Source organism: Hippocampus comes, unplaced genomic scaffold (assembly GCF_001891065.2).
Source record: "Hippocampus comes isolate QL1 unplaced genomic scaffold, H_comes_QL1_v1.1 scaffold261, whole genome shotgun sequence".
NCBI lineage: Eukaryota > Metazoa > Chordata > Actinopteri > Syngnathiformes > Syngnathidae > Hippocampus > Hippocampus comes.
Genome location: NW_017805824.1, coordinates 2,564,485 through 2,587,807, shown reverse-complemented (window position 1 = coordinate 2,587,807; position 23,323 = coordinate 2,564,485). Strand labels below are relative to the sequence as shown.

The 23,323-nt window shown below is 40.2% G+C and overlaps 2 protein-coding genes across 6 annotated transcripts in view; both read right to left on the bottom strand.

The window, feature by feature from the left end:
• The window catches only part of scube2 (signal peptide, CUB domain, EGF-like 2), a 35,899-nt gene extending 28,157 nt beyond the window's left edge, over window positions 1-7,742 (bottom strand). For 3 of the 4 annotated variants that reach the window (XM_019886645.1, XM_019886648.1, XM_019886649.1), the window contains exons 1-6: window positions 7,459-7,742; window positions 7,012-7,131; window positions 5,388-5,513; window positions 3,259-3,393; window positions 369-494; window positions 141-257 (exon numbers count right to left, since the gene is read on the bottom strand). In XM_019886645.1, the coding sequence (XP_019742204.1) occupies window positions 141-257; window positions 369-494; window positions 3,259-3,393; window positions 5,388-5,513; window positions 7,012-7,131; window positions 7,459-7,546 (712 nt within the window). In that variant the 5' untranslated portion in view covers window positions 7,547-7,742. The remainder of the gene's footprint in view (window positions 1-140; window positions 258-368; window positions 495-3,258; window positions 3,394-5,387; window positions 5,514-7,011; window positions 7,132-7,458) is intronic. The other variant, XM_019886647.1, reaches the window with a different exon arrangement.
• Window positions 7,743-9,738: 1,996 nt separating this feature from the next.
• sinhcafl (SIN3-HDAC complex associated factor, like) lies at window positions 9,739-17,612 on the bottom strand. Of its 2 annotated transcripts, none has more exons than XM_019886653.1 (6): window positions 17,561-17,612; window positions 16,499-16,667; window positions 15,151-15,250; window positions 14,790-14,904; window positions 13,681-13,834; window positions 9,739-11,485 (listed from the first exon to the last, which is right to left on the bottom strand). In XM_019886653.1, the coding sequence occupies exons 2-6, from the start codon at window positions 16,624-16,626 to the stop codon at window positions 11,293-11,295; spliced, it is 690 nt and encodes a 229-aa protein (XP_019742212.1). In that variant the 5' UTR covers window positions 16,627-16,667; window positions 17,561-17,612; the 3' UTR covers window positions 9,739-11,292. The 2 variants fall into 2 exon arrangements, with proteins under 2 accessions (XP_019742212.1, XP_019742213.1); XM_019886654.1 differs by having other exon boundaries at window positions 13,681-13,831.
• Between the last annotated feature and the right edge of the window lie 5,711 nt (window positions 17,613-23,323).

Genomic DNA, 23,323 nt, shown 5'->3' with positions numbered 1-23,323 from the left:
TTGACATGTGAGTTTGCTGCCATTTGTGTGTGTGTGTGTGTGTGTGTGTGTGTGTGTGTGTGTGTGTGTGTGTGTGTGTGTGTGTTTGTGTGCACCTGACATACTATACACAAACATGAATAGAAGGCAAAAAGACTTACCAACACACGACCTCCTGTCAGGCTGCAGGGTGTACCTGACATGACACTTGCATATTGGGCCATTATCTGTGTCCTCACAGGTGTGCTGGCAGCCTCCGTTGCCATGGTTACAAGTCACTACGGGGGTCAACAATAGGCAACTATGAGCCGCACAGTCAGCAAATAAGCCCTCAAATGCGTGTGCATCTGTGGGTTTGTGGTACTGTATAGAGAAAGATTCACACGTACATATGCAGCCTCTCTGGTTGTGCGCCAGCTCGAACCCCGGACGACACTCGCAGGCCACGCCTCCCTTGGGTGACTCTTTGCAGATATGGGCGCAGCCATGCTCCTTATTCATACAGTTGAGGCCCTCTGGGATGCACAGAGGAACACAATGAGGCTCTCTAGACTCCTACAGTGAGTGAGCAGCTCTACACAAAAAGCGCTCATATTAAGAGATTAGCCCAGGGCTGATTGTTCTCATGCTTTGGAATGATTCAAAAACATTAACTGGCATGTCATTTTTAGCTAAAGAAATTTAGTGGTACCTTGAAATACGAATGTAATTCATTCTCTGACCATATCCAAAACTAAAAACACATTTTATCTCAAATCACCTTTTCCCATTGAAATGCATGGAAATGACATTAATCCGTTCCAGTTTTCCCCAAAAGTACAACAAAAAAATTGCTGTAATTGTGTATTATAATGAGGAAAAATAGCACTCCATAATATTGTACTGTATATACATAGACACACAGTAATGACATTAAACTAAATTAAAAGGAATTAAACAGTTGCACACCTTGGCCACCTGGGGGCAGTATAAGACTGGCACCGAGGATAAGGCTCATAGCCATTACTTGAGCCGCTTATCGCTACAAGGATCGGGGCATGCTGGAGCTTACCCCAGCCGTCTTCGGACAGTAGACGGGGTACACCCTGAACTGGTTGCCAGCCAAACACAGGCCACATATTGACACACAACAATAAGGGACAATTTAGAGTGTTCCATTAACCTCCCATGCATGATTTTTTTGGATTGTGAAAGGAAACCGGAGTAGCCAGAGAACACCCACGTAGGCACGAGGAGAACATGCAAACTCCACACAAGAAGGCCAGACCTCTGGACTGTGAGGCGAATGTGCGAACCAGTTGCTCACTGTTCATTGAAGCGTTAATCTGAATCCCATTTGAGGTCTCAGCAAACCATGCCTCTTTGCAGCAGCCAATCATATTTTAGCGCGTCATGTCCTGTAGCAGGATTCAGAATACAGCTTTATTGAGATGTTTCAACTTCATTCTCAGGTCACCTGTATTCCACGCAGAGGATAAAGAATAAATGACTTTGAGAACTGTTAGATATTATCTGTCAACACGTTGCCGTTGTTTATGTGTGTTTTAAACACATGAAATGTAATTCACTTTGTTTAGTTAGACGGTAAATTTCAACTCGTGATGACTTGTTCACTATTTGCCAAACTGTTACTTAGTGTAAAGCGCGTTGAGTTGCGTTGACTCACACAGTCAAATGGCTCTTGTGTGCGCTACCGGGCTCCCTTGATGCTTTCAGTTGGAAAATGAGATGTGGAGTATTTGTAAAGATGGGTCACAGCTGAGTGGCCGGGTCTTCACGAATTAAAAGGCCTATCAGGACCCGATGGAGTGGAGAGCACAAAGGCACTCCAGTGTGATGTGTGACACAGAGCACACAGGGGCAAGTGTTGTACTTATTAACTTGTTTTGTTCTCGGGATGCAGACATCCTTTTTCCCACAGCGTGTTACTGCCGCAGATGAAAAGCAAAGGCAATGCATGCTTCATTGTGCCCTCCCAAGTCTTGAATTTGTATGAGAATTTGTCACTCACAAGGAAACACAAGCGTCATCAAATCACACTTCAAAGTTTAAATGTTGAGAGATTCACATGTGTATGAAAAGTTATTTGATCGTGCATTTGATAGCTTTGATAACTAGAAGCCAATTATATTGCAGCAGGGCGTGTCCTAGTACTCAAGTGAGATTCATAACATTACATTGAGACGCCTCACCTCCTCACTTATCTAATCAGTACTGCACAAATATTAGTTGTTCTATGCAGAGGATGAAGAATATGTGACTTATTCTCTACATGTGTACATGTTTGTGTTTCATCCATTCTTTATTCAGATTTTTTTTTCAACTACCAAATCCGCTTTTGGCCTTCAAGTATGAATCAATAGCTAGATATAATTGATACTGAATATTGTATATGCTCATAAGGCTTTGTTATCCTTGATAGTCACCTTAAGGCTATGTACTAGTATGCCATAGTAAGACAATTCAGCACTCTAGTTGAACGAGTAATGTTAAGTAAGACACAGTCACTCTACTGGTGTGCTGAATTGTTCTTTTCCAAGTGAGGACGAATATTTACTGTATATTAGTACGTGCACACTAAACTTGATATAAAGGATATCAAATAAATGCTCAAATGGCTTTCCAAACATGCCGACTAGTCGGGCCTTGTAATGTAGCACTGTAGTTTACCAGTCACGTTTGCAACTAGTAGGCCAAACGTGGCATGAGCAAAGGAAAAAACATTATTAGTACGACACAGTGATTCTTCTAATCCCTGCAAGAGCAGACTATGCTTAATAAGAAGTAGGACTACACTAATGGATGTTTTTGAGGCCGATTCCGATATTTGGCAGAATAAAATTCCAATATCCGATTAATTGGCTGTTTAATTAAAAATATAAAAATAAATAACTTTATTTTTGGTCCATTTTCACTTACAACAATAAAAATATGAATTACAGGCAGAACATTTTTGACTGTTTTATCGTCTTTTAGTAGTTGCTATCATAACAACAGGGAAAAAAAATCAGCATAAATCAGCCAATTTTGGGACGGAATGAATTTAGTGAGGAGTGTCTGAATGTCATTATCTTTGTCTTAGGATGTAATGTGTTAATGTGCAAAAGATGACAACAACAAGCCGATTTTTGTTCACTTTTTGTGAATTTTAAGATATCTAATATAGATTTCTTCACCCAGCTGATTGTTTGGGGCCCAAATATGAAGGATATGCAATAAATATTGAATCGTCTTTCGTTCCTTGAGTACATGCATGTTGTGGGCGTGCTGCGCACTCACCAACAGAGCGGTGGATGCACGTGTGCTGGTTGTCGCTGAGGAAGAAGCCGTCCTTGCAGCGGCACTCGTAGCTGCCCATGGTGTTGACACAAGTGTGCTGGCAGCCGCCGTTGTTGAATTTGCATTCGTCCACATCTGAAATTCAAAGTCGGAGGCATTCATGGAGGTGTTTACGACCGGTGGTGTCCAAACCATGACCCGTGCAGGAGGGAATTTGCGGCCCGTCATCAGTTTTTGGCAGACGGCGGTATATAAGTACTAAAATGAAAAATTGAGCCCGCCCATATATATACAGTGTATATTAAAAAAAAGTCTACACACCTCTGGTGAAATGCCAGGTTTTTGTGGTAAACAAAATCAGACCAATTTAAAATATATTTCAAAACTTTTTTCCAACAGTGACCTATTACCTCTACAAGTCAAATGAGAATGTTTTGTTAAAGACCATGAAAGGTGAATTGACGGATTTGTTTCTTTAATACATGATACATGTTTGAAGCTACTTCCTAAAAACATTTGCAAAGACTGAGAACTATGTAGTATGCAGCTGTGGAATCACAGCACTAATTTTCACACATTTCAGCAGTGCCGATTTTTTGGGGAGTGGCTAAAACGGCTCCATGTGACACACTTTGGATGAGTCGCCCCTACTTCGCTACATAAGAACCTGAGCACTTTAGATTGCGTCAACTTTCATCCAGCACAATTGCGACATGCCAACACCGTAGAAATGTATGTTTCCTTCTGGTAGTCTGCAGGTGTGGCCCCTTTAGAGCACTTCATTGTTGGCCGTGAGTGTGCGCACATCACTGTGAGAAAGACAGAAGCACAAGGAGGGCGAATTTGACAGCAGTGGCAGCTTTAGAGCGCCTTGATGCTCTGTGGAAAAGTCCCGTGATGAACTGGTAGGGTATGTCCCAGCCACTCGAGCCTTTAAGCGGATAAATGTTCATCGCTCAAGCATGTAGGGATGAGCAAAAAGACAGATTTGTGGTATTTTATTGACAGTTGACATTTGAATTGGGCATAGTTTCAATGCATTCGGCTGACGAGCCCACAGCATTTGCAACAGGACAGAACAGATGTTAAAATTAATTTTGTTTCAACCATTACAATTGGAGTGGGCTGAAAATAATCTCACAGTTGCTCAGGGCTCAGGTAATGATCAATCGTGGCTCATCTTCAAAAAACAGGTGAGTCGTAATTGATCATTACCTGAGCCCTGAGCAACTGTGAGGTCATTTTCAGCCGACAGTAAGGAGCAAAATGGCCGCTGCCTGAGATAGATAAAAACGGGAGGATTTTGCTGCTTAACTCATATTCCATACATACAATATGAATCAGAATGCTGTGTTTAGATTAGTCAGGCTACATAGAACATATTTCTTCAAAGAAAATGTTTGGGTTGACTGCCCTTTTAACAACACTCTCTCTGTGGCGTGGCACATTTCCAAGAAATTCTACATGGACTTTAATCTTTTGCAGAAGGGAAGTAAAAATAAATCACAGACATGATGTGGTTGCAAAAATCTTCACACCTTCTTATAACAGGTGATATGACTTTGATCAAAATCAATCATCACATTCAAACTTATGTTAAATGTGAGTCAGCACAAAGTGCCTCTGATTAACCCCCAAATAAAGTTCAGATGTTCTAGAAGGCTTTTCTTGGCATTTTGGGGGGACATGTGTGTTTTGAATTTTTGCATTTTGTTTTGTACAAAGGTGGATTGCTAAATAAATTAAAACTGAAACATGTCAAAATGGACCTTGCATTGTTTGATTTTTTTTCTCTAAATGCAGCATTTGGTCGAAAAAGTTTGGATACTCCCTGGTTGAGACTCGTTGGTTCAGCTCAATCAGCAAATGCAAATCCATCACATCATTGTTTCGTTGCTTGTCCCAAACATATGGTAAATACAGCTTTTTCATATCATTTCAGACATAAATATTTATCTGACTTTTGAGCGCGCATGAACAAAACCAAAACTATTTGTATTAGGTTACATTTTCACTCTGTGTGTGCGTTTCAAAGGAAGAAAAGAACTCCCGAGTCAGTGTGAGAAAGTTTGCAATGAGCCAACACAAATGCGATGTGCGCCATCAAAATCGCCCCCAGCTGATCTTACCTAAACAGTTGTGACCGTCGTGAGCCAAATTGAAGCCGTCGTAACAAGTGCAGCGATAATTTCCTGGTATATTGTTGCATTCGTGTACACAGCCACCATTGTACTCCAAGTCGCATTCATCAATGTCTAGGGAGTAAGCAGCACATAAATCATTGAGCTTAAGCAACAGGAGTACAGTACGGCTCATTTGCCAGAGGGTCAGAATGGGCTAATGATGCTATGCTAGGAGGGGGCCATCAAGGACATAATATAATTCTTCTCACACACTACTGAAATGCTCTTGTCTGCGCAACTGAAATTCGCACATACAATATTCAAACACTCACATCCACACTGCTGAAAGACTTTCACACCCACTACTGAAATGCTCTCTGGCACACAAAATGAATCATTCTCATTCACACTACTGACGCTCTCATACGCACGACTGAAACGCTCTCATTCAAACTACTGCAGCACTTCCATGCACACACTACTGAAATGCTCTTATTTATAGTGAAACAAGATCATACACTACTGAAACGTTCACACACTATATTGAATGCGCTCATCCAGACAACTGAAATGATCACACATTACTTAAATGATCTCATACACACTACTGAAACGAGCTCACGCACGCCACGGAAATGCTTTCACACCATCACTGACATATTTTTTGCTCTTTCTCTCTCTCTCTCTCTCTAACTCTCTCTCTCTCACACACACACACACACACACACACCCACACACACACACACTCAGACACACACCCACAGGCTCCCATAAACTACTGAAACGCTCTCACGTAGGCAAATGAAACACACGATATATTGAAACTCACGCTTCCGCAAAATTGTCACACTCTCACACCCACTGATCAAATGCTCTCTTAAACTAAATGAAACTTCTCATTCACTATGAATGCTCTCATGCACACAATGGAAATGCTGTCTTTCATACTGCTGAAATGCTCCCACACACAGTGCTGAACTGCTCTCATACAGACAACTGAAATGATCTCATACACACTACTGAAATAATCTCAAACACTCTACTGAAGCGGGCTCATGTGCACTACTGAAATGCTTTCACACACACCACTGACATTTGTCTTCTCACACTCACAAGGGAAATTGAGTCACTCCAACATTTTTTAATTCATGTGCACTATTGAAATGCTCTAACATGTCGGTCTCATGCAAAATTACTGACATGCTCTCATATATACTACTGAAATGCTGACACACACACACACACTATATATATATATATATATATATATATATATATATATATATACTGCTGATATGTTCGTATACATGTATACATATACTCTCACATCCACTACTGACATCATTGCTCATATACTACTGCAACACTCTCACACATAACTGTAAAACACTCAAGCACATTACTGAAACTGAAATTCTCTCATGCACACAAACAAAACACTTTTACATAAACACTCTCAAGCTCTATTAAAACACTGTCACCCACAACTGAACCACTCTTCAACACAAATATACACATTACTACCGTGTTTCAGTGGTGCGTATCAGAGCGTTTGAATAGTATATTTGAGGGGTAATCCTGATTGACGTCCCTGACGACCCCTTGATATGATGCTATGTGCACACATTACCTTCACAGTGTTGGCCGTCTCCTTTAAAACCTGTTTTGCATGTGCACTTGTATGAGTCCTGGGTCGTCTGACAAATAGCATCTATGTGACAGCCATCACTGCCCTCTGCACATGGGTCTGCTTGGAAAACCACACAGCACAGTCAACATGGATTTGAACGAGCATTGCCAACCGCTGGACGCAAATACGAAAAAAGTATTGCGAAAGTAATCAAGTAAAAAAAAAATACAAGCATTGGAGATAACGAGAGATGTAGTTTAGCTTCACAATCATAAAGTAAACGTGTAAATTAGAAGAAAGAAGAGCGCACTCTTGAAAGCGTGCGTAAAGAAGTCGTCTCAAACACTGGCACATACACACGCACGCATTTACACGCGCGCGCGTACACGCATATACCTATATATGCACAAGCGCACGCACGCACATACACGCACGCCATAGTCCCACCTCGAATCTCTGGAAGCGCAGCGCTTTGGCGACTATTTAACAAGAGCAAAAACAAACAAAAGTCCCTTGTAGCCCAAATAGCTCCCATGGTGATACGATCCAAGTTTAGAGGTCTGCTCAAAAGGACGCGTACGCACTGGAGTCGTGACCGAGCGTCCGCCTCATTTTCATTCTAGCCTGTCAATCTGCCTCACAAGGGCCTTTTGAAAAGAGAAAGGAGTGAGTAATAGTGAATGTGTGGGTCTGCCTCTGTGTGCGCGTGTGTATATGTGTGTGCGTGTGTGTGTGTGTGCGCGCGTGTGTGTGTGTGTGTGTGTGTGTGTGTGTGTGTGTGTGTGTGTGTGGGTGTGTGGGTTGTGTGTGTGTGTGTGTGTGTGTGTGTGTGCCCGAGGGGGCGAGAATGAAGGCGTGCGCGTGTGCGCGTACACTGGAGACGAAGAGAGAGAGAGAGAGAGAGAGAGAGAGAGAGAGAGAGAGAGAGAAAGGCTTTTGAAGCGGGGCAGCATCAAGGTAAAGGAGTAACGATCAAATCACCGGAAGCAGTATTACACAAAATAAAAGTTTATATGTCCGTTCAGCAAACATTCTTATAATTATGAAATAATCCATCTACTGTTCGGCGCGTATGTTGTTTCACTTGACAGAATTTGGCTTTGGAAAGCTCCGTAAACGTTTAGTGTGCTTTGTAAATTCAGCAATAATAAACTACGAAACTCAAAAAGCAGACATTTAGTGCAGCTAACACAATAGGTTTCCGCTAGATAACGGGTTGTTTGCTAATTAGCTCAAAACGTAAATATGGCAACGCTGACCTAACAACGTGGTTGCTTAGCAACACAGTTTTGTCAGTCAACCGGAAACTTCAAGCAGTGACAATGAAAAACCATATACTGTAATGGATCCTAAGTAAAAATATACATATAAAATAAATTAACGTTTTACAAAAGAGAAAGAGGACGTTACCTGATTCTATGCGGTTACTCTATCCTATTTAATAGTTATTTTAACAGGAAAATTTGAGGCTGGACTGTGCAACCATCTTTCGTCACAGCTGTGAGCATTTTCACCTTGATTAAGGGAGTTGGACATTTTATATGAATTGGAAAATCAATTCATGTAATGTATTTCGTTAATATAATTGGCACAGTTGCACCTTGTTTGATTATTTTCAGACAAGGATATATACAACATATATATGCAAACCCAATTCATTGGGACGTTGTGTTAAACTTTAATAAAAACAGAATACAACGACTTGGAAATTATGTTCAACCTATATTTAATTGTATCTACTGCACGGACAAGTTGTTCAAACTGATAAACCTTATTGTTTTAGCAAATAATCATTAACTTAGAATTTTATGGCTGCAACTCGTTCCAAAAAAGCTGGGACAGACACAGCTAAAAACAAAGTTCATCAGTTTGAACATTAAATATCTTGTCTTTGCACTGTAATCAATTAAATATATGATGAGTATCATTGTATCCTGTTTATATTTATGGTTAAGACAACGTGCCAACTTCAGTAGATTTGGGTTTGCACACCACTTATAAAAAGTTGGAGGGGTTCAGTTTTTGGGTTACATTTTAAGATGAACATAAATGCACTATAATCTTTACACGTGAATTTAATTTGACCTAATTTAAATGTTTGAATGCACTTAAATGTTTTAGTACCTTTCGCACAACTTGCTACAAGGAGCTTTCAAAATTTAGAGAAGGTCAAATTAAATTAACCTGTAAGGTTTACAGTGCATGTTAGATTCATTGTGAAATTTGACCAAAAGGCCAATATTATGTTAACTTTTCTTTTGATGGTGGCGCGGGCACCCGCAGCGGCTCTTGTTTTATGTTGTCTTGAAAGGGAAGAAATTTCATCTGTGTTGTGTGGTGCACATACAGCACATTTGACAATGAAGTTATACTTGACTTGATATCCTTAACTAGTATAATAGTATTTGTGTTTTTTTAATTGTTTTCATCTGGGCCCTGAGTAGGTAGAACAAAAAAATGGACTTCATCTTTCATTAACGAGAGTAATACCGACAATTACCGACTGTACAGTGCACCCATAGCCGAAATAAATCACAACCAGGGTTTCTCTTGACTTTTTGTCAAGTTATTGGGCGCCATCTAGTGGTGAAGACAAACATACATTACATCTTTATTTATATAGCGCTTTCACAACCGCTCAGCTTTTAACAGAGCGCTTCACAGAAGAGTTAACATAAAATAACAAAATAATGTAACATATTACATAAGACACGGACACTAAACATCTCAATGACACCGTTTTATTCGATTTCAACTTATTACAGTACAGCTCTACACGGTGGTACAGTATACAAAAATTGAGGAACAAACATTGTAAGTTTGCATGTTCACGGGAAGTGCGCAAAAACATTTGGAAAAACGCTCTACACCAGCTATCTCGGTAGAAAAAGAAAAAACCCTTCTGCAATAAATAAATATAAATTACATGAGAAGACAAGGTCAGGTAACTCATTAAGGCACATCTCACTTTCAAAAATGCACATGCCAAAAAGCTTATTAAGCAGTTTAAAAAGGAGCCAGCCATTCTCCTTTCAATGAGAACCTTAACAAAATAAAATAACCCTGCCACCATCAAGAGCAGTTCTGATGGTTTAACCCAAAAAAAGGAGGGGGAGGGGGGGGGCGTAGAGACAGCGTGCCCTGGCTATCACAGTGGTGCAACCTGAGCATCATGAACATTAGACATATTTGGGATGATAACAATGAATGGTGATTATGGGCTCTTTATACAATTCAATTTGGTAGAATCAGGACCAAGGTCACGTCACACTGAGAGACGGCGATTGACCCCAAGTCGCACATTCAGAATGTCTGCATAGTTTTTGACAGTTGACATGACAAATCACATGCAGTCACCTACGCACACTATTTCGAATATATTATACTTCCCTGAACTTTGAACCAAATAAAAATACATCTGAGCTTTGAATGGAGTTTTGGCATATTTGTCAATAGGAATGGTAAACTGGAATGGCATAAAAAGCTTAAGTAGTGGTTTCCCATTCTTGTAAAGAATTGTTTGCGTGGAGCATAACTATTTACAAAAAAGAAAAAAAAGTCATTTCATTGGTGGCTATACAAATGAAATAAATAAACAATTTATTCGCCTCCAAAAGGTAGAGAAACATACTGCATGCATCTTCTAATCACATCTATTCAGATCAATGTGCTCCAAGTATTGATAAAAACAAACAAAAAAAAATGATGCATGACATGCTTCATCTGCCAAAAACATCACAATTGCTTTCTTTGACAAAAATATTAAAATCGAATTTAATTCATTTTGCTCGGAACGTGTCGCTAGCATCCACCCTCGTGTGTACTCTCCTAAAAAGTGAAATAGACGACAGGATAAAAAGTTTGCAGCATCATGTGCAGGAGTAATTCCAACACAGAGGGGGGAGGGAACTGATATTGGAAATAGCTGGTGTTTTTTTTTTTTTTCAAAATGCATATCATGGAAAAATAGAACAGTCTTGATATGTATGAAAGTGACAAAATATTTACACACCAAACACATGGATAACCAAAAAATAATGAGTTTTAGCAGAATTTTTCTCCTCTTCCTATAAATAAAACTAATGCCCATTAGTTCATCTTTTTTTTTGTTTTTTGTGTTTTGTATTTAAAAAAAAAGAAAAGAAACTATACAAATGTTAAAATAATATCCATATGTGGAAAAAAAATACATCTAACCAACTGATCGAAAGAAGATGGGAAAAGGGAAGTCTGCCACTGGAGACAAATTCCGGGTGAGTTTCTTGGACAACTCTTGCGAGGTTAAACAAGAGCCATCACCAGGTTTCTGTCCTCCGGGAGTTGTGGCGGGAGTGTTTCCGGAAGGATGGAGGGAACTTGCGTGGACGCCAGAGTCTTCTGGGTTTTGGAATTGCAGCAGGGCTTAAAGACTCGAGGATCGATGATCACCTCACCGAAGCGGCCCTTGTACACGATCCCACAGCAAACCTTTTGCCTGCAGATGATTTTTTTTTTGGGGGGGGGGGGGTAGAAAGAAAAAAGAAAAAAAAAGACATTAACTCAGTTGTTCAAGACTTTGTCAACAGGAGAGGCATTAGGAGTGTGGTTGTATACATAGCTGACTTAAGGAATGAAGCGATACCATTCACCCCCCCCCCAGACCGAGTACTTGCCAACAGAGTACCGATAATCGACAATTCTGTTGCATTTTAAGGTATTTCAGTTTTGTGTTGTACTCAGTCTGAACACAAGGGGGCAGTATTTAAAAAGACAACATACAGTAGATAAGAGTCAAAGCAAAATGTCTATGCTAGTGGATATACAAGTATGACTACAGATGTCATGTTACCTCTGTGCAACAACAAAAAGTTTAAAAATAAAACTGCCACGGGACAGCTGAAAGGATACTTCATCATACCATTCGTGGTTTATCTCTCTTTACTTGGCGGCCACCCAAGAAGAGTTCATCATTCATTTTTGTGAAATTTGCAGTCAGTGGTGTCAGTGTGTAATATTGGAACACACTTTTGTTTTTTAATTCAGAGTACGCGTACCAACAACTTGTAGAGGCACCAATGCCCACTGGCATTATTTCCTTTGAATGTCCTGTTCAGGGGTGTCCAATTTTATTTTTTCTTTCAAGGCAAAGAAACTTAAAATGATCCAAGGGGCACTTTGATTTCCTTCACCTTTCATTTATGTAACATAAAAACTCAATCCATGAGTGTAGGTAAAGATCAAGGTTATCATGGTTAATAAAAGCTGACAAATCAAGTAAAATCGAAACAAATATTTTTGTGAATGAAATAAAAGTATGAGTGCTTTTAAAAACACAATAACTAACCGAAACTATATTTCAAGTTTATAAAACCACAATTATCTATAATTAGAGAGAAAATGTCCTTTGCTTTCATCTTTGCCAGTTCATTGTGTGTCAGGGTTTATTTTAAATACAGTGAAACTCCTCTACAACGAAATCGTGTTTGCGGCAAGAAATTTTTCACAACAGGGGGTTTTTCACTGTAGCAAATTTGGTCTCAGATGTAAGCACACACACACACCCACCCACACAAACATATGTGTACACGCACACAAACGTATGTGTACTCTATTTTTATTCCAATAGTGCATAAGTATGAGCATACACTTATTTGACACTTCATATTGTCAGTGTAGAAAGAAAAAAAGGTAAAGAAATTGCGAAATTTACAATCAGCATTCACTTTCACTTACATCAATTTCTTGGATCATGTCATTTATTTTGCTTGCTCCGTCTTTCATTTTGATCACTTTTAACCTCTCTTCCAGCATCAGAGCTCTTCTTGTCTTAGCTGCTTGACATCCAAAGGTCCTTTTGTAGCCATTTTAGCATTATAACGTCCACGCTCGTCTGAATCTAACAATAACAAATACTTCTGGACCCGGTGGCTTTTCTTTCCACCATCTCACTGTCTCTACCTAACCCTAACCCAAGACAGCGTTGCTCAGCTGATGTTCATGCAATGAACTTTTAAACCAGCCACACCTCGTAGTTCTAAATGGCCACAGTTAGCTTTCGAAGGCTAAAAACGTTACGCTAACTGGAGCGCTAATTAGCGTAATGTTTTTAGCCTTCGAGAGCTAACTAGGCCGTCTAGGACTACGAAGCGTCCCGTGGCTGTTTTTAGCATGATAACAAGTAAAGCATTCGAGGAAACGATCGTTTATTTGAATGTCCGTCGAGCCGCGGGACGCTTCATAGTCTTCGACGGCCTAGTTAGCTCTCGAAGGCTAAAAACATTACGCTAACTGGAGCGCTAATGAGAGAGAAGCGCTCCAGTTAGGTCCCTCTTGGCAATGGCAGAGCAGCTATGAGTTTGTTGAGTCCAGGAAACTCGCAGCTGTGACCGAAATAAACATTGTTCACTATGTAAACCAGTGTGGTGTTTGCTGTTGCCGTTTCCGAACGAACCGGTAGAGGTCGCTGTTGGATAAAACTTCGTTGTAGTGAATGTCTTTGCGAGGCTGGAGCAGAGAAAATGATTTCGTATAACGCAACAGGGGGTTTTTCGTCGTATGGGGGGCAGGAGAATGGGAATTGTGTTAATGCATGAAGATTTTTTCACATAAGGGGGTATTTTCGCCCATGTAGGTTTCGTTCTAGAGGAGTTTCACTGTATATTCATTTTGGTATTTACTGCAATTCCTCACCTTTTCCAGTAGGAGCGGTCCAAGAAAGAGAAAGCGGAAGGTGATGAGCGTCTTTGCTTGGACTCGATGTCCGAGCCGTCGTCGGACAAGTTGCTGTAGCTGGGCGACTGGGCGGGAGACACGCTGGAGGTCGTGCTGTGAGCATCCGAGTCTACTTGCAAAACAAAACAAAAAAACATTTAGTCAAAAGGAGAGATCGGACACACTGTGTGGTAGTTAACGCTCAACAGTGGTTATCTCAGCAAGGCCTGAACACGGTCAAGAAACACTGACTTAGATTTAAACTTGCAATTTTCATTGTTGTTTTGTAAAAACTGTATGATAATGTCATTGCAACAGTCTACTCTTTCCCTTTGGGCAGCGTTTCTTTTGGCTTCACGGCATTCAGTATGCGTCGGTCAATTATTTTTTCTTTTTCTCCATTCAGTCAGATTTCAGCCTCACTGTGCTTCCATGTTCATCTCATCTGCCCAGAGCCTTCAGAATCAGCATTGTGGGCCGTCGTTACTTCAACTAGGAGCAACTGGATTGTTTCTTTCACCGAATTGGATTTCAAGCAAGCTGGCCCTCAATGTCCTCAGCATTTTTCTGTCCTCTGATCAGATCAGGTCAGAGCAAAATTTGTTCCAGCCAACTATGACTAGCAAAACATGTTTGTGGCAATCTGCGCACATCAACAAATTCTATACTCAGCAATGCTGGTGAGAATGGTGCGTTTTGTTTTTGGTGTCATGTCGTGAGATACCTAGTGATTCTGAACTGCTGATTCTGAACAGATGATGTATGCGGCACAGTCACGTGCTGTGGAATAATAAATATGTCCATTCAACAAATGAAAATGTAGTTTCATTTCAATGTTTGGCTTGGATATTAATAACAAGAATTATGTGCATATTTATAATTACTGATCATTAAATACTGCCATGCCTTTATTTCTCTCAAGCAGAGGATAAAGAAAATGGGCCTCGAAATGACAACAAATTTAAAGCGACAAAAAGGCACGACAGTCCTGGAAACAAACACAGCTGGAATCATGAAAATGTCATCCAACGCAGACACACTTGGGACTTTCTGTCACAAGTTTGACTGAGTAGATAAATGGGACTTACTTTGCCTCTTCAACTTGTGAAGCCTCTTCAACTTGCTTTTCTTCTTGCCATCGCTGTTCTTGATCTTTTTGGGTTTTGTCACTTTGAAGCCCGGTCCAGCTCTGGCATCCACCACCTGCATTAAGACAGCCAAAAAAGTCTGATGACTGAACACAAGATTTTAAAAAGGTGAAAAGTGGATGTGACAAGACAATACAATCACCAGAAATGATTCCTGTCGCAGACTTTTTCAAATGTGGAGAATGAAGTCAAAACATCAGAAAAATAAATACATACTCAAAGCACAGACACCTGAAAAATCGACTTGAGCACAGTAACAAATTATCCGTGCTTACTACGTAAAGATGCACATGTGACTTACGTGGTTCCAGTTCTTTTTGGAGCCATTGGGGAGTTTCTTCCATCTCTTCACCAACAACACGCAGGCATTGCAGATGTCTCCGACACGGTCCTCAGACAGCCTATCAAGACAAATTAAAGCAGTGGTTCTTCAACTTTTCACAGCAACCGCTACCATCATGATCAACAGTTTTTTTTTTGGGAAGCACTTGTGTGTGGCATATAGTTGTTATTTTATGTTAAATGTTCTGTAAGGGGGCTTTGTTACAGCTGCAGCTGTTGTGAAAGCGCGATATAAATAAAGACGTATTGAAGTAGCGTTGGCCAGTTTTGCTCATCTGGTCAGATGACTGTCACCGAGGAAAGTATAGTACCGGTAGTCACATGACATGCGGTTGGGGGAGGCTTGCTTAAGGCATTTACATTTGGCCTTATGTTGTTATTGTTTTTAATTAATATGAAATGATATACAGGGACTAACGATGATTTTTGTCACACTGCGGGGTCACATGGCTGAATCTGGATTGAAGGCACAAACCGGGTGCTGCCGGAAGGCGTGTCCTGCCATTTCAAAGGCAAGTCATGCCTTTGAAATGGCATATATATCTTGAAGAGAATTGCAATTGTTGGTTTAACAGATCAAGGTACAACAATTAATCAACAATCAATTATCAAATAACTACTAGTCGATTAATCATTTAGAGCCATTGTTTAACTTAACTTTGCAAATCCTCTGAATTTCACCCTCACAACAGTAAATATACAAATATTTTTGTATCGGCCCATGACAGCAGGAACTGATTATCTTTGTGTTTCATCAAATTAAGACATTTGCAAACATTTGCTTTTACTTTAGAAAACAGCAGCCAACATTTTCTGACGGATCTTATGGGCGGGGGAGCTGGGGGTGTCAAACAGAATCAAACAATTTCCTGTATGTTTGAGCATTTTCTGCACACTCGATTTGAAAGAATTAAGGGATCGAAATGTATTTTTAAAATTCAATTTGATTAACCGAGGAAAAAAATCAACCGTTTATTATTTTTCAAAATCATTTGCAGTCCTACTAAAAATATACAATTGTAACGCACTGAAACATCAGGCACATTTTGAACATAAACAATGTTGGACAATAAAAAAATACTTTGATAATAATTCAATTAAAATGTTTTGGAGGGCTACATTTAATCACAGTTATACCTAAATAAAAGTATACAAATAAATGTATTTCAAAAAATGATACAACTAAACGTACAAAAAAGTTAAGTACAACTGTACTTCAGTCGTAGACTCTTTTTCCACACTTTGACAATTATGAGCATGCAAAAACAACACAAGAAAAATAATTTAGCACAAGTGCGACATGTTACCCAAAACAGAGCCGGAATGTGTCTTCATATCGGCTGCTGTCTGTGAAACGCGAGCTGGATGACTTGGTTTTGCAGATGCAACAGCCGTCGTTACTCCGGTAGATCTTTGACTTGTGAAAGCCAAACATAGTCTTCCTTTTTTTACAGCTCGGTGCACGCGTAAAAGAACCTGCACGAGGAACGAACACACACACGCACACATACATGCATACACACACAAAATGAGAGCTTGTTCTACTAGTCGTGCACCAGGAGCGAACACTCTGGCACTCGCCACCATTGTGCAGGGGGGCGGTCCCCGCCCGAGCACACGTTAAAAGATGAAGGTATCGTTTTTAACATGCGTGAGACTTGGGAGATATTTAGGCAGCACAAGGCAAATGCTTGTACTGGACTGGGCCACTTTTTTATTGCACAAATCGAAGCGATCTAAAGGCGATTTAACTGAAGCTCAACTATGGCTTCACAGAAAACCAAACATGACTTTAAAACCCAAATTGCAACGCAACGCCCACCACCAACTGACAACGACGTCGCTTTTGCAGACAGTCGTGAACACGCAACATACTTGAGTGTAAAAAGTGCAAATGTGATTATAAAAGTCGAATAGGTATCATGCGACTACCGAGTGCAAAGACAGCAGCTCGCGTCTATCGGAGAAACAAAAAGCTACGCGGGACGGTTTGTTGAAACATCAAACACTTGGTTACAACATGAACAACTTTATTTCGCTTGGAGTTATCCACTCGAGTCGGTTGTGTTTATCAAAAGGCGAAACGTCGCGTGAGAATCGGTGTCCCCTTTAAATTCAAACTTTTGCCCGTTCGAGCGCCAAATATGGCTCATTGTTGTTAGCCGTTAGCATGCTGGCTAGCGCGCTCCCCGCACCACGCCATGCTGCCATTCACTTCCATTGTCGGCGGCTCTTTGTGCAGCCCACTCGACACTATAGACAACTACATAGTGAACATTAAATAACGTTGCCAGTTCATTTCACTCTAAATACATTAGCTCCATTAAACGAACGTCACTACGACCTCAAGGAAATAAACAGAGACTTACCGAAGGAAAACTTTGAATCTTCGCCGTTTTCTTGTCACGCACTGCGCATGCTAGAGTTGAATGCTGGGATGTGTGGTGAACACCTCGGCCGGAGCGTTGTTGGTTGCTCATTTAAAACTACAGTACCAACAAGCCACCTGGTGTACGACTTTAAAGATAAACAGACATTTGACATGGCGCGAAGAAGTTTGTTTACATGTTCTCACTATTAAAGAGCTCAAGTATAAGAAAAGCACTCATCAAAAATGATATACGTAATATACATACACTATATATATATATATATATATATATATATATATATTTTATAAATAAAATAAAATAGTAATCTTTAGTTATTCCATGTAAATATCGAGCGCAAAAATTGTTTATACTTTACTATCACTATCTTTGTAAAATAAGCCATGCATCATTTCAGACATGGTCAACTTATACTAAGAAACCGCATATGACCAAGAATTTCAGGATCATTAGCTTAAAGGCATAATTTCCTACGTCATCTTTGAATGCCTCGATTCAATTTATGCAAATTACAGCCTGGATAACTGAGGATCTACACAGACAAGGAAAAAAAAACCTCAACAAAAACTTGATGATGTTGATGTTTAGTTAAAAATGACTTGCGCAATTATTCTATTAGGCTGAATGTATTATGTTCAGAGGTCCAGATATGCATGAAAAACTATCACGTTCTGCATCATAATAAGGATAAATCAACATTTGCAAATTTCACCAAAATAACATTACAGATGATTTTATTCTTGATATATTTTTACACTGTACATGGTGTCTCACTTAGTAAACACTACATTACACAGCTATTTCATAAATGTACAACTGTTTAGTTTTTTTTGGAAAACAAAAATATATATCTTGCAAGACACTCATGTATGAGTCATATAGAGAAGAGTTCATTCCAGTCACTGTTGGCACAAAAAAGGAAACCTTCAATTATCAAATCTCTTTACTCTATACATACAAGTTCATGAAAGATGACCCGGTGTGACCTCAGGCAGCCCTGACATAGGCTTTGTGAGGGGGGACACATTTTCTGCTGTGGAAATTGCATAGCAAGAAACCATGACAATAAAATCAGGTGGTGGGCAATAGAAGCATTTTTGCTCCCATTAGGGATGGCTGCAAAGGAGTAGCAGGGGATCAAGGATATTTTCCTCCAAGATGCTGACATGGGCAGGAAAGCAGTTGAAGAGGAGTCGGATGGAGCCATTTACATAAAGGCTGCCATTGTGCAGAAAGGTGGAACCCTTGGGAGCACTTGTATCTTCCATCCGTTATAGAGTCTCTATTTCATGCAAGGAGAATCCATTTTTTGCACTGAAGGTACAAAGGTATTTCACATAAAAAGGTCTGCATACATTTCCCAAGAAAAGGCTGCAATGGAAGCGGCCCTTGGCTTCTTTTGTAGGTGCCACAATTCAACTCTCCCATTTCTGTCACATCCATACTTATCAAACACATCTCTCTATTAGCTTTCTGCTCTGCGTTATGACATTAGAAGACTGGACAACAGAGCAAGCAACTTGACTGATTTTACAAAATACTGTTTTTCTCTGATAAAATATATTAACAGTTTTGACCCCAAACTCCCTTTAAATACAGCCATAGTCAGCAGTTCATTCCAACAATGAAAATCTTAACCGTTTGATAAAAGGTAGCACAAGAAGGTCATTGACAATAATATGGGAAAACATGGTTCATAAAAGAAAGCATGTTTGAAACATGACCACATTATTGGGGATAAAAAACAATAGATTTCAAAAGGCTCATTGCACTTCAATACAATATATGGCAAATGTAACAGTGTCTTTAACATAAGCCAAAGTATGTCAACTGTTTAGAGTCTGTTCCTGCATATAAAAGGTTCACTGAATTGGTGCAACCAGCGGGAAGCTGGTTTGGTTTAAATCCCGACACCTTTAATGAGCGATGCCTCCAGGGTGATGTTGAACTCCTGCAGAGTCTGAAGAACTCGAATCAGAGAGTTCACCAGCGAGCGGTCCTTGATCAGCGCGGCGTCTTCGTACATTTGCGCCGTGATTGGACAGTCTGCGAGAAGGGCGATCCAGTGATGTAGCAAATGGTCCCTGAGGGGAAACAAAACAAGGAGCAGATTCAATGCAAATGTACACTGGTATCATTTAAGTATAGTGTAAACAATAAATGCATTAAATATTGTTTTATACTCGCTCGTGACACACTCTTGATGTTGGCCATCAAATTGGCGACAAGATTGAGCGTGACGTATTGAAGTAGCGTTGGCCAGTTTTGCTCATCCGGTCAGATGACTGTCACCGAGGAAAGTATAGTACCGGTAGTCACATGACATGCGGTTGGGGGAGGCTTGCTTAAGGCATTTACATTTGGCCTTATGTTGTTATTGTTTTTAATTAATATGAAATGATATACAGGGACTAACGATGATTTTTGTCACACTGCGGGGTCACATGGCTGAATCTGGATTGAAGGCACAAACCGGGTGCTGCCGGAAGGCGTGTCCTGCCATTTCAAAGGCAAGTCATGCCTTTGAAATGGCATATATATCTTGAAGAGAATTGCAATTGTTGGTTTAACAGATCAAGGTACAACAATTAATCAACAATCAATTATCAAATAACTACTAGTCGATTAATCATTTAGAGCCATTGTTTAACTTAACTTTGCAAATCCTCTGAATTTCACCCTCACAACAGTAAATATACAAATATTTTTGTATCGGCCCATGACAGCAGGAACTGATTATCTTTGTGTTTCATCAAATTAAGACATTTGCAAACATTTGCTTTTACTTTAGAAAACAGCAGCCAACATTTTCTGACGGATCTTATGGGCGGGGGAGCTGGGGGTGTCAAACAGAATCAAACAATTTCCTGTATGTTTGAGCATTTTCTGCACACTCGATTTGAAAGAATTAAGGGATCGAAATGTATTTTTAAAATTCAATTTGATTAACCGAGGAAAAAAATCAACCGTTTATTATTTTTCAAAATCATTTGCAGTCCTACTAAAAATATACAATTGTAACGCACTGAAACATCAGGCACATTTTGAACATAAACAATGTTGGACAATAAAAAAATACTTTGATAATAATTCAATTAAAATGTTTTGGAGGGCTACATTTAATCACAGTTATACCTAAATAAAAGTATACAAATAAATGTATTTCAAAAAATGATACAACTAAACGTACAAAAAAGTTAAGTACAACTGTACTTCAGTCGTAGACTCTTTTTCCACACTTTGACAATTATGAGCATGCAAAAACAACACAAGAAAAATAATTTAGCACAAGTGCGACATGTTACCCAAAACAGAGCCGGAATGTGTCTTCATATCGGCTGCTGTCTGTGAAACGCGAGCTGGATGACTTGGTTTTGCAGATGCAACAGCCGTCGTTACTCCGGTAGATCTTTGACTTGTGAAAGCCAAACATAGTCTTCCTTTTTTTACAGCTCGGTGCACGCGTAAAAGAACCTGCACGAGGAACGAACACACACACGCACACATACATGCATACACACACAAAATGAGAGCTTGTTCTACTAGTCGTGCACCAGGAGCGAACACTCTGGCACTCGCCACCATTGTGCAGGGGGGCGGTCCCCGCCCGAGCACACGTTAAAAGATGAAGGTATCGTTTTTAACATGCGTGAGACTTGGGAGATATTTAGGCAGCACAAGGCAAATGCTTGTACTGGACTGGGCCACTTTTTTATTGCACAAATCGAAGCGATCTAAAGGCGATTTAACTGAAGCTCAACTATGGCTTCACAGAAAACCAAACATGACTTTAAAACCCAAATTGCAACGCAACGCCCACCACCAACTGACAACGACGTCGCTTTTGCAGACAGTCGTGAACACGCAACATACTTGAGTGTAAAAAGTGCAAATGTGATTATAAAAGTCGAATAGGTATCATGCGACTACCGAGTGCAAAGACAGCAGCTCGCGTCTATCGGAGAAACAAAAAGCTACGCGGGACGGTTTGTTGAAACATCAAACACTTGGTTACAACATGAACAACTTTATTTCGCTTGGAGTTATCCACTCGAGTCGGTTGTGTTTATCAAAAGGCGAAACGTCGCGTGAGAATCGGTGTCCCCTTTAAATTCAAACTTTTGCCCGTTCGAGCGCCAAATATGGCTCATTGTTGTTAGCCGTTAGCATGCTGGCTAGCGCGCTCCCCGCACCACGCCATGCTGCCATTCACTTCCATTGTCGGCGGCTCTTTGTGCAGCCCACTCGACACTATAGACAACTACATAGTGAACATTAAATAACGTTGCCAGTTCATTTCACTCTAAATACATTAGCTCCATTAAACGAACGTCACTACGACCTCAAGGAAATAAACAGAGACTTACCGAAGGAAAACTTTGAATCTTCGCCGTTTTCTTGTCACGCACTGCGCATGCTCCTTACTACGACTGCATACAGCTGGACATTAAAATATGATTAGCATAAAAAGCCCGAATGAAGCGAGCGAGTGCACGATGACCATATAAGGCGTGCAGGCGTTGGGTTTGAACAGCTCTCGACCAATTGGAGACACGCACAGAAGAGTGGAATGCTGGGATGTGTGGTGAACACCTCGGCCGGAGCGTTGTTGGTTGCTCATTTAAAACTACAGTACCAACAAGCCACCTGGTGTACGACTTTAAAGATAAACAGACATTTGACATGGCGCGAAGAAGTTTGTTTACATGTTCTCACTATTAAAGAGCTCAAGTATAAGAAAAGCACTCATCAAAAATGATATACGTAATATACATACACTATATATATATATATATATATACACACACACACACACACACACACACACACACACACACACTGTATATCCCTTGCCATCCTTAACTGTTGAAATTTCCAATCCTGTTGGACCTCAGCAAAGGTGTTCCAGACACGTTTCACCGATGAAATCAATCTGTTTTTAATTTCATTGGATATGGTGGACAGAGTCCAGTGAATAGATCTTATGCAAGGAGGGTAGCCAATTATAAAACACAAAATATGACGAATCCATTCATCCTAAACCTAAGGAAATTATTTTTAGGGTGTTTCTTCAGTGGTTTGCAAATTGTCACAGAGCTCTCTCAGTCACTGTGATTTCCATTTTGGGTGATAGTGGCCTTTTCTACATTCCATCTCGGGGTAATTTCTCATGGGAATAAGTTGATGTATATTCATAGACAGTGTGTATCATGTGTTCATGTTGACATTCCATAGAGTTAGAGTGTCAGTGCTGTGATATAAAATCCATTTATCTGGGGTCACTAAAAGCTCCTTCAGCATGTATTTCCAGTAATGCAGTACTCATGTCCTCACATGCCCCCCACATGACGACGGTGGGGCCACTTTCATGATTAACCATAACTCCTCGAGAGAAAATTCATTACATCTTGTCTGACAAGCGCACAAACGCACCCACGCTTACACTCGCTCACACGTAAAAGGCCGCAAATGTTAACCACTTGAGGATAAAGACAATAACATACACAGATGTTGTTAATATCCTGATGCGACAACTAAAATGGAGGATTTATGGTGAGGCATCATTTGCTTTTTGCTTACTCGTGCTGCCCTCCCTCTTTATCCATACTGTCTCTCACTCTTCACCACTCCAGCTCTCTGTGGACGATTAATGTGCAGCGTGTGTGTGTGTGTGTGTGTGTGTGTGTGTGTGTGTGTGTGTGTGTGTGTGTGTGTGTGTGTGTGTGTGCGGTGGGTATTGAC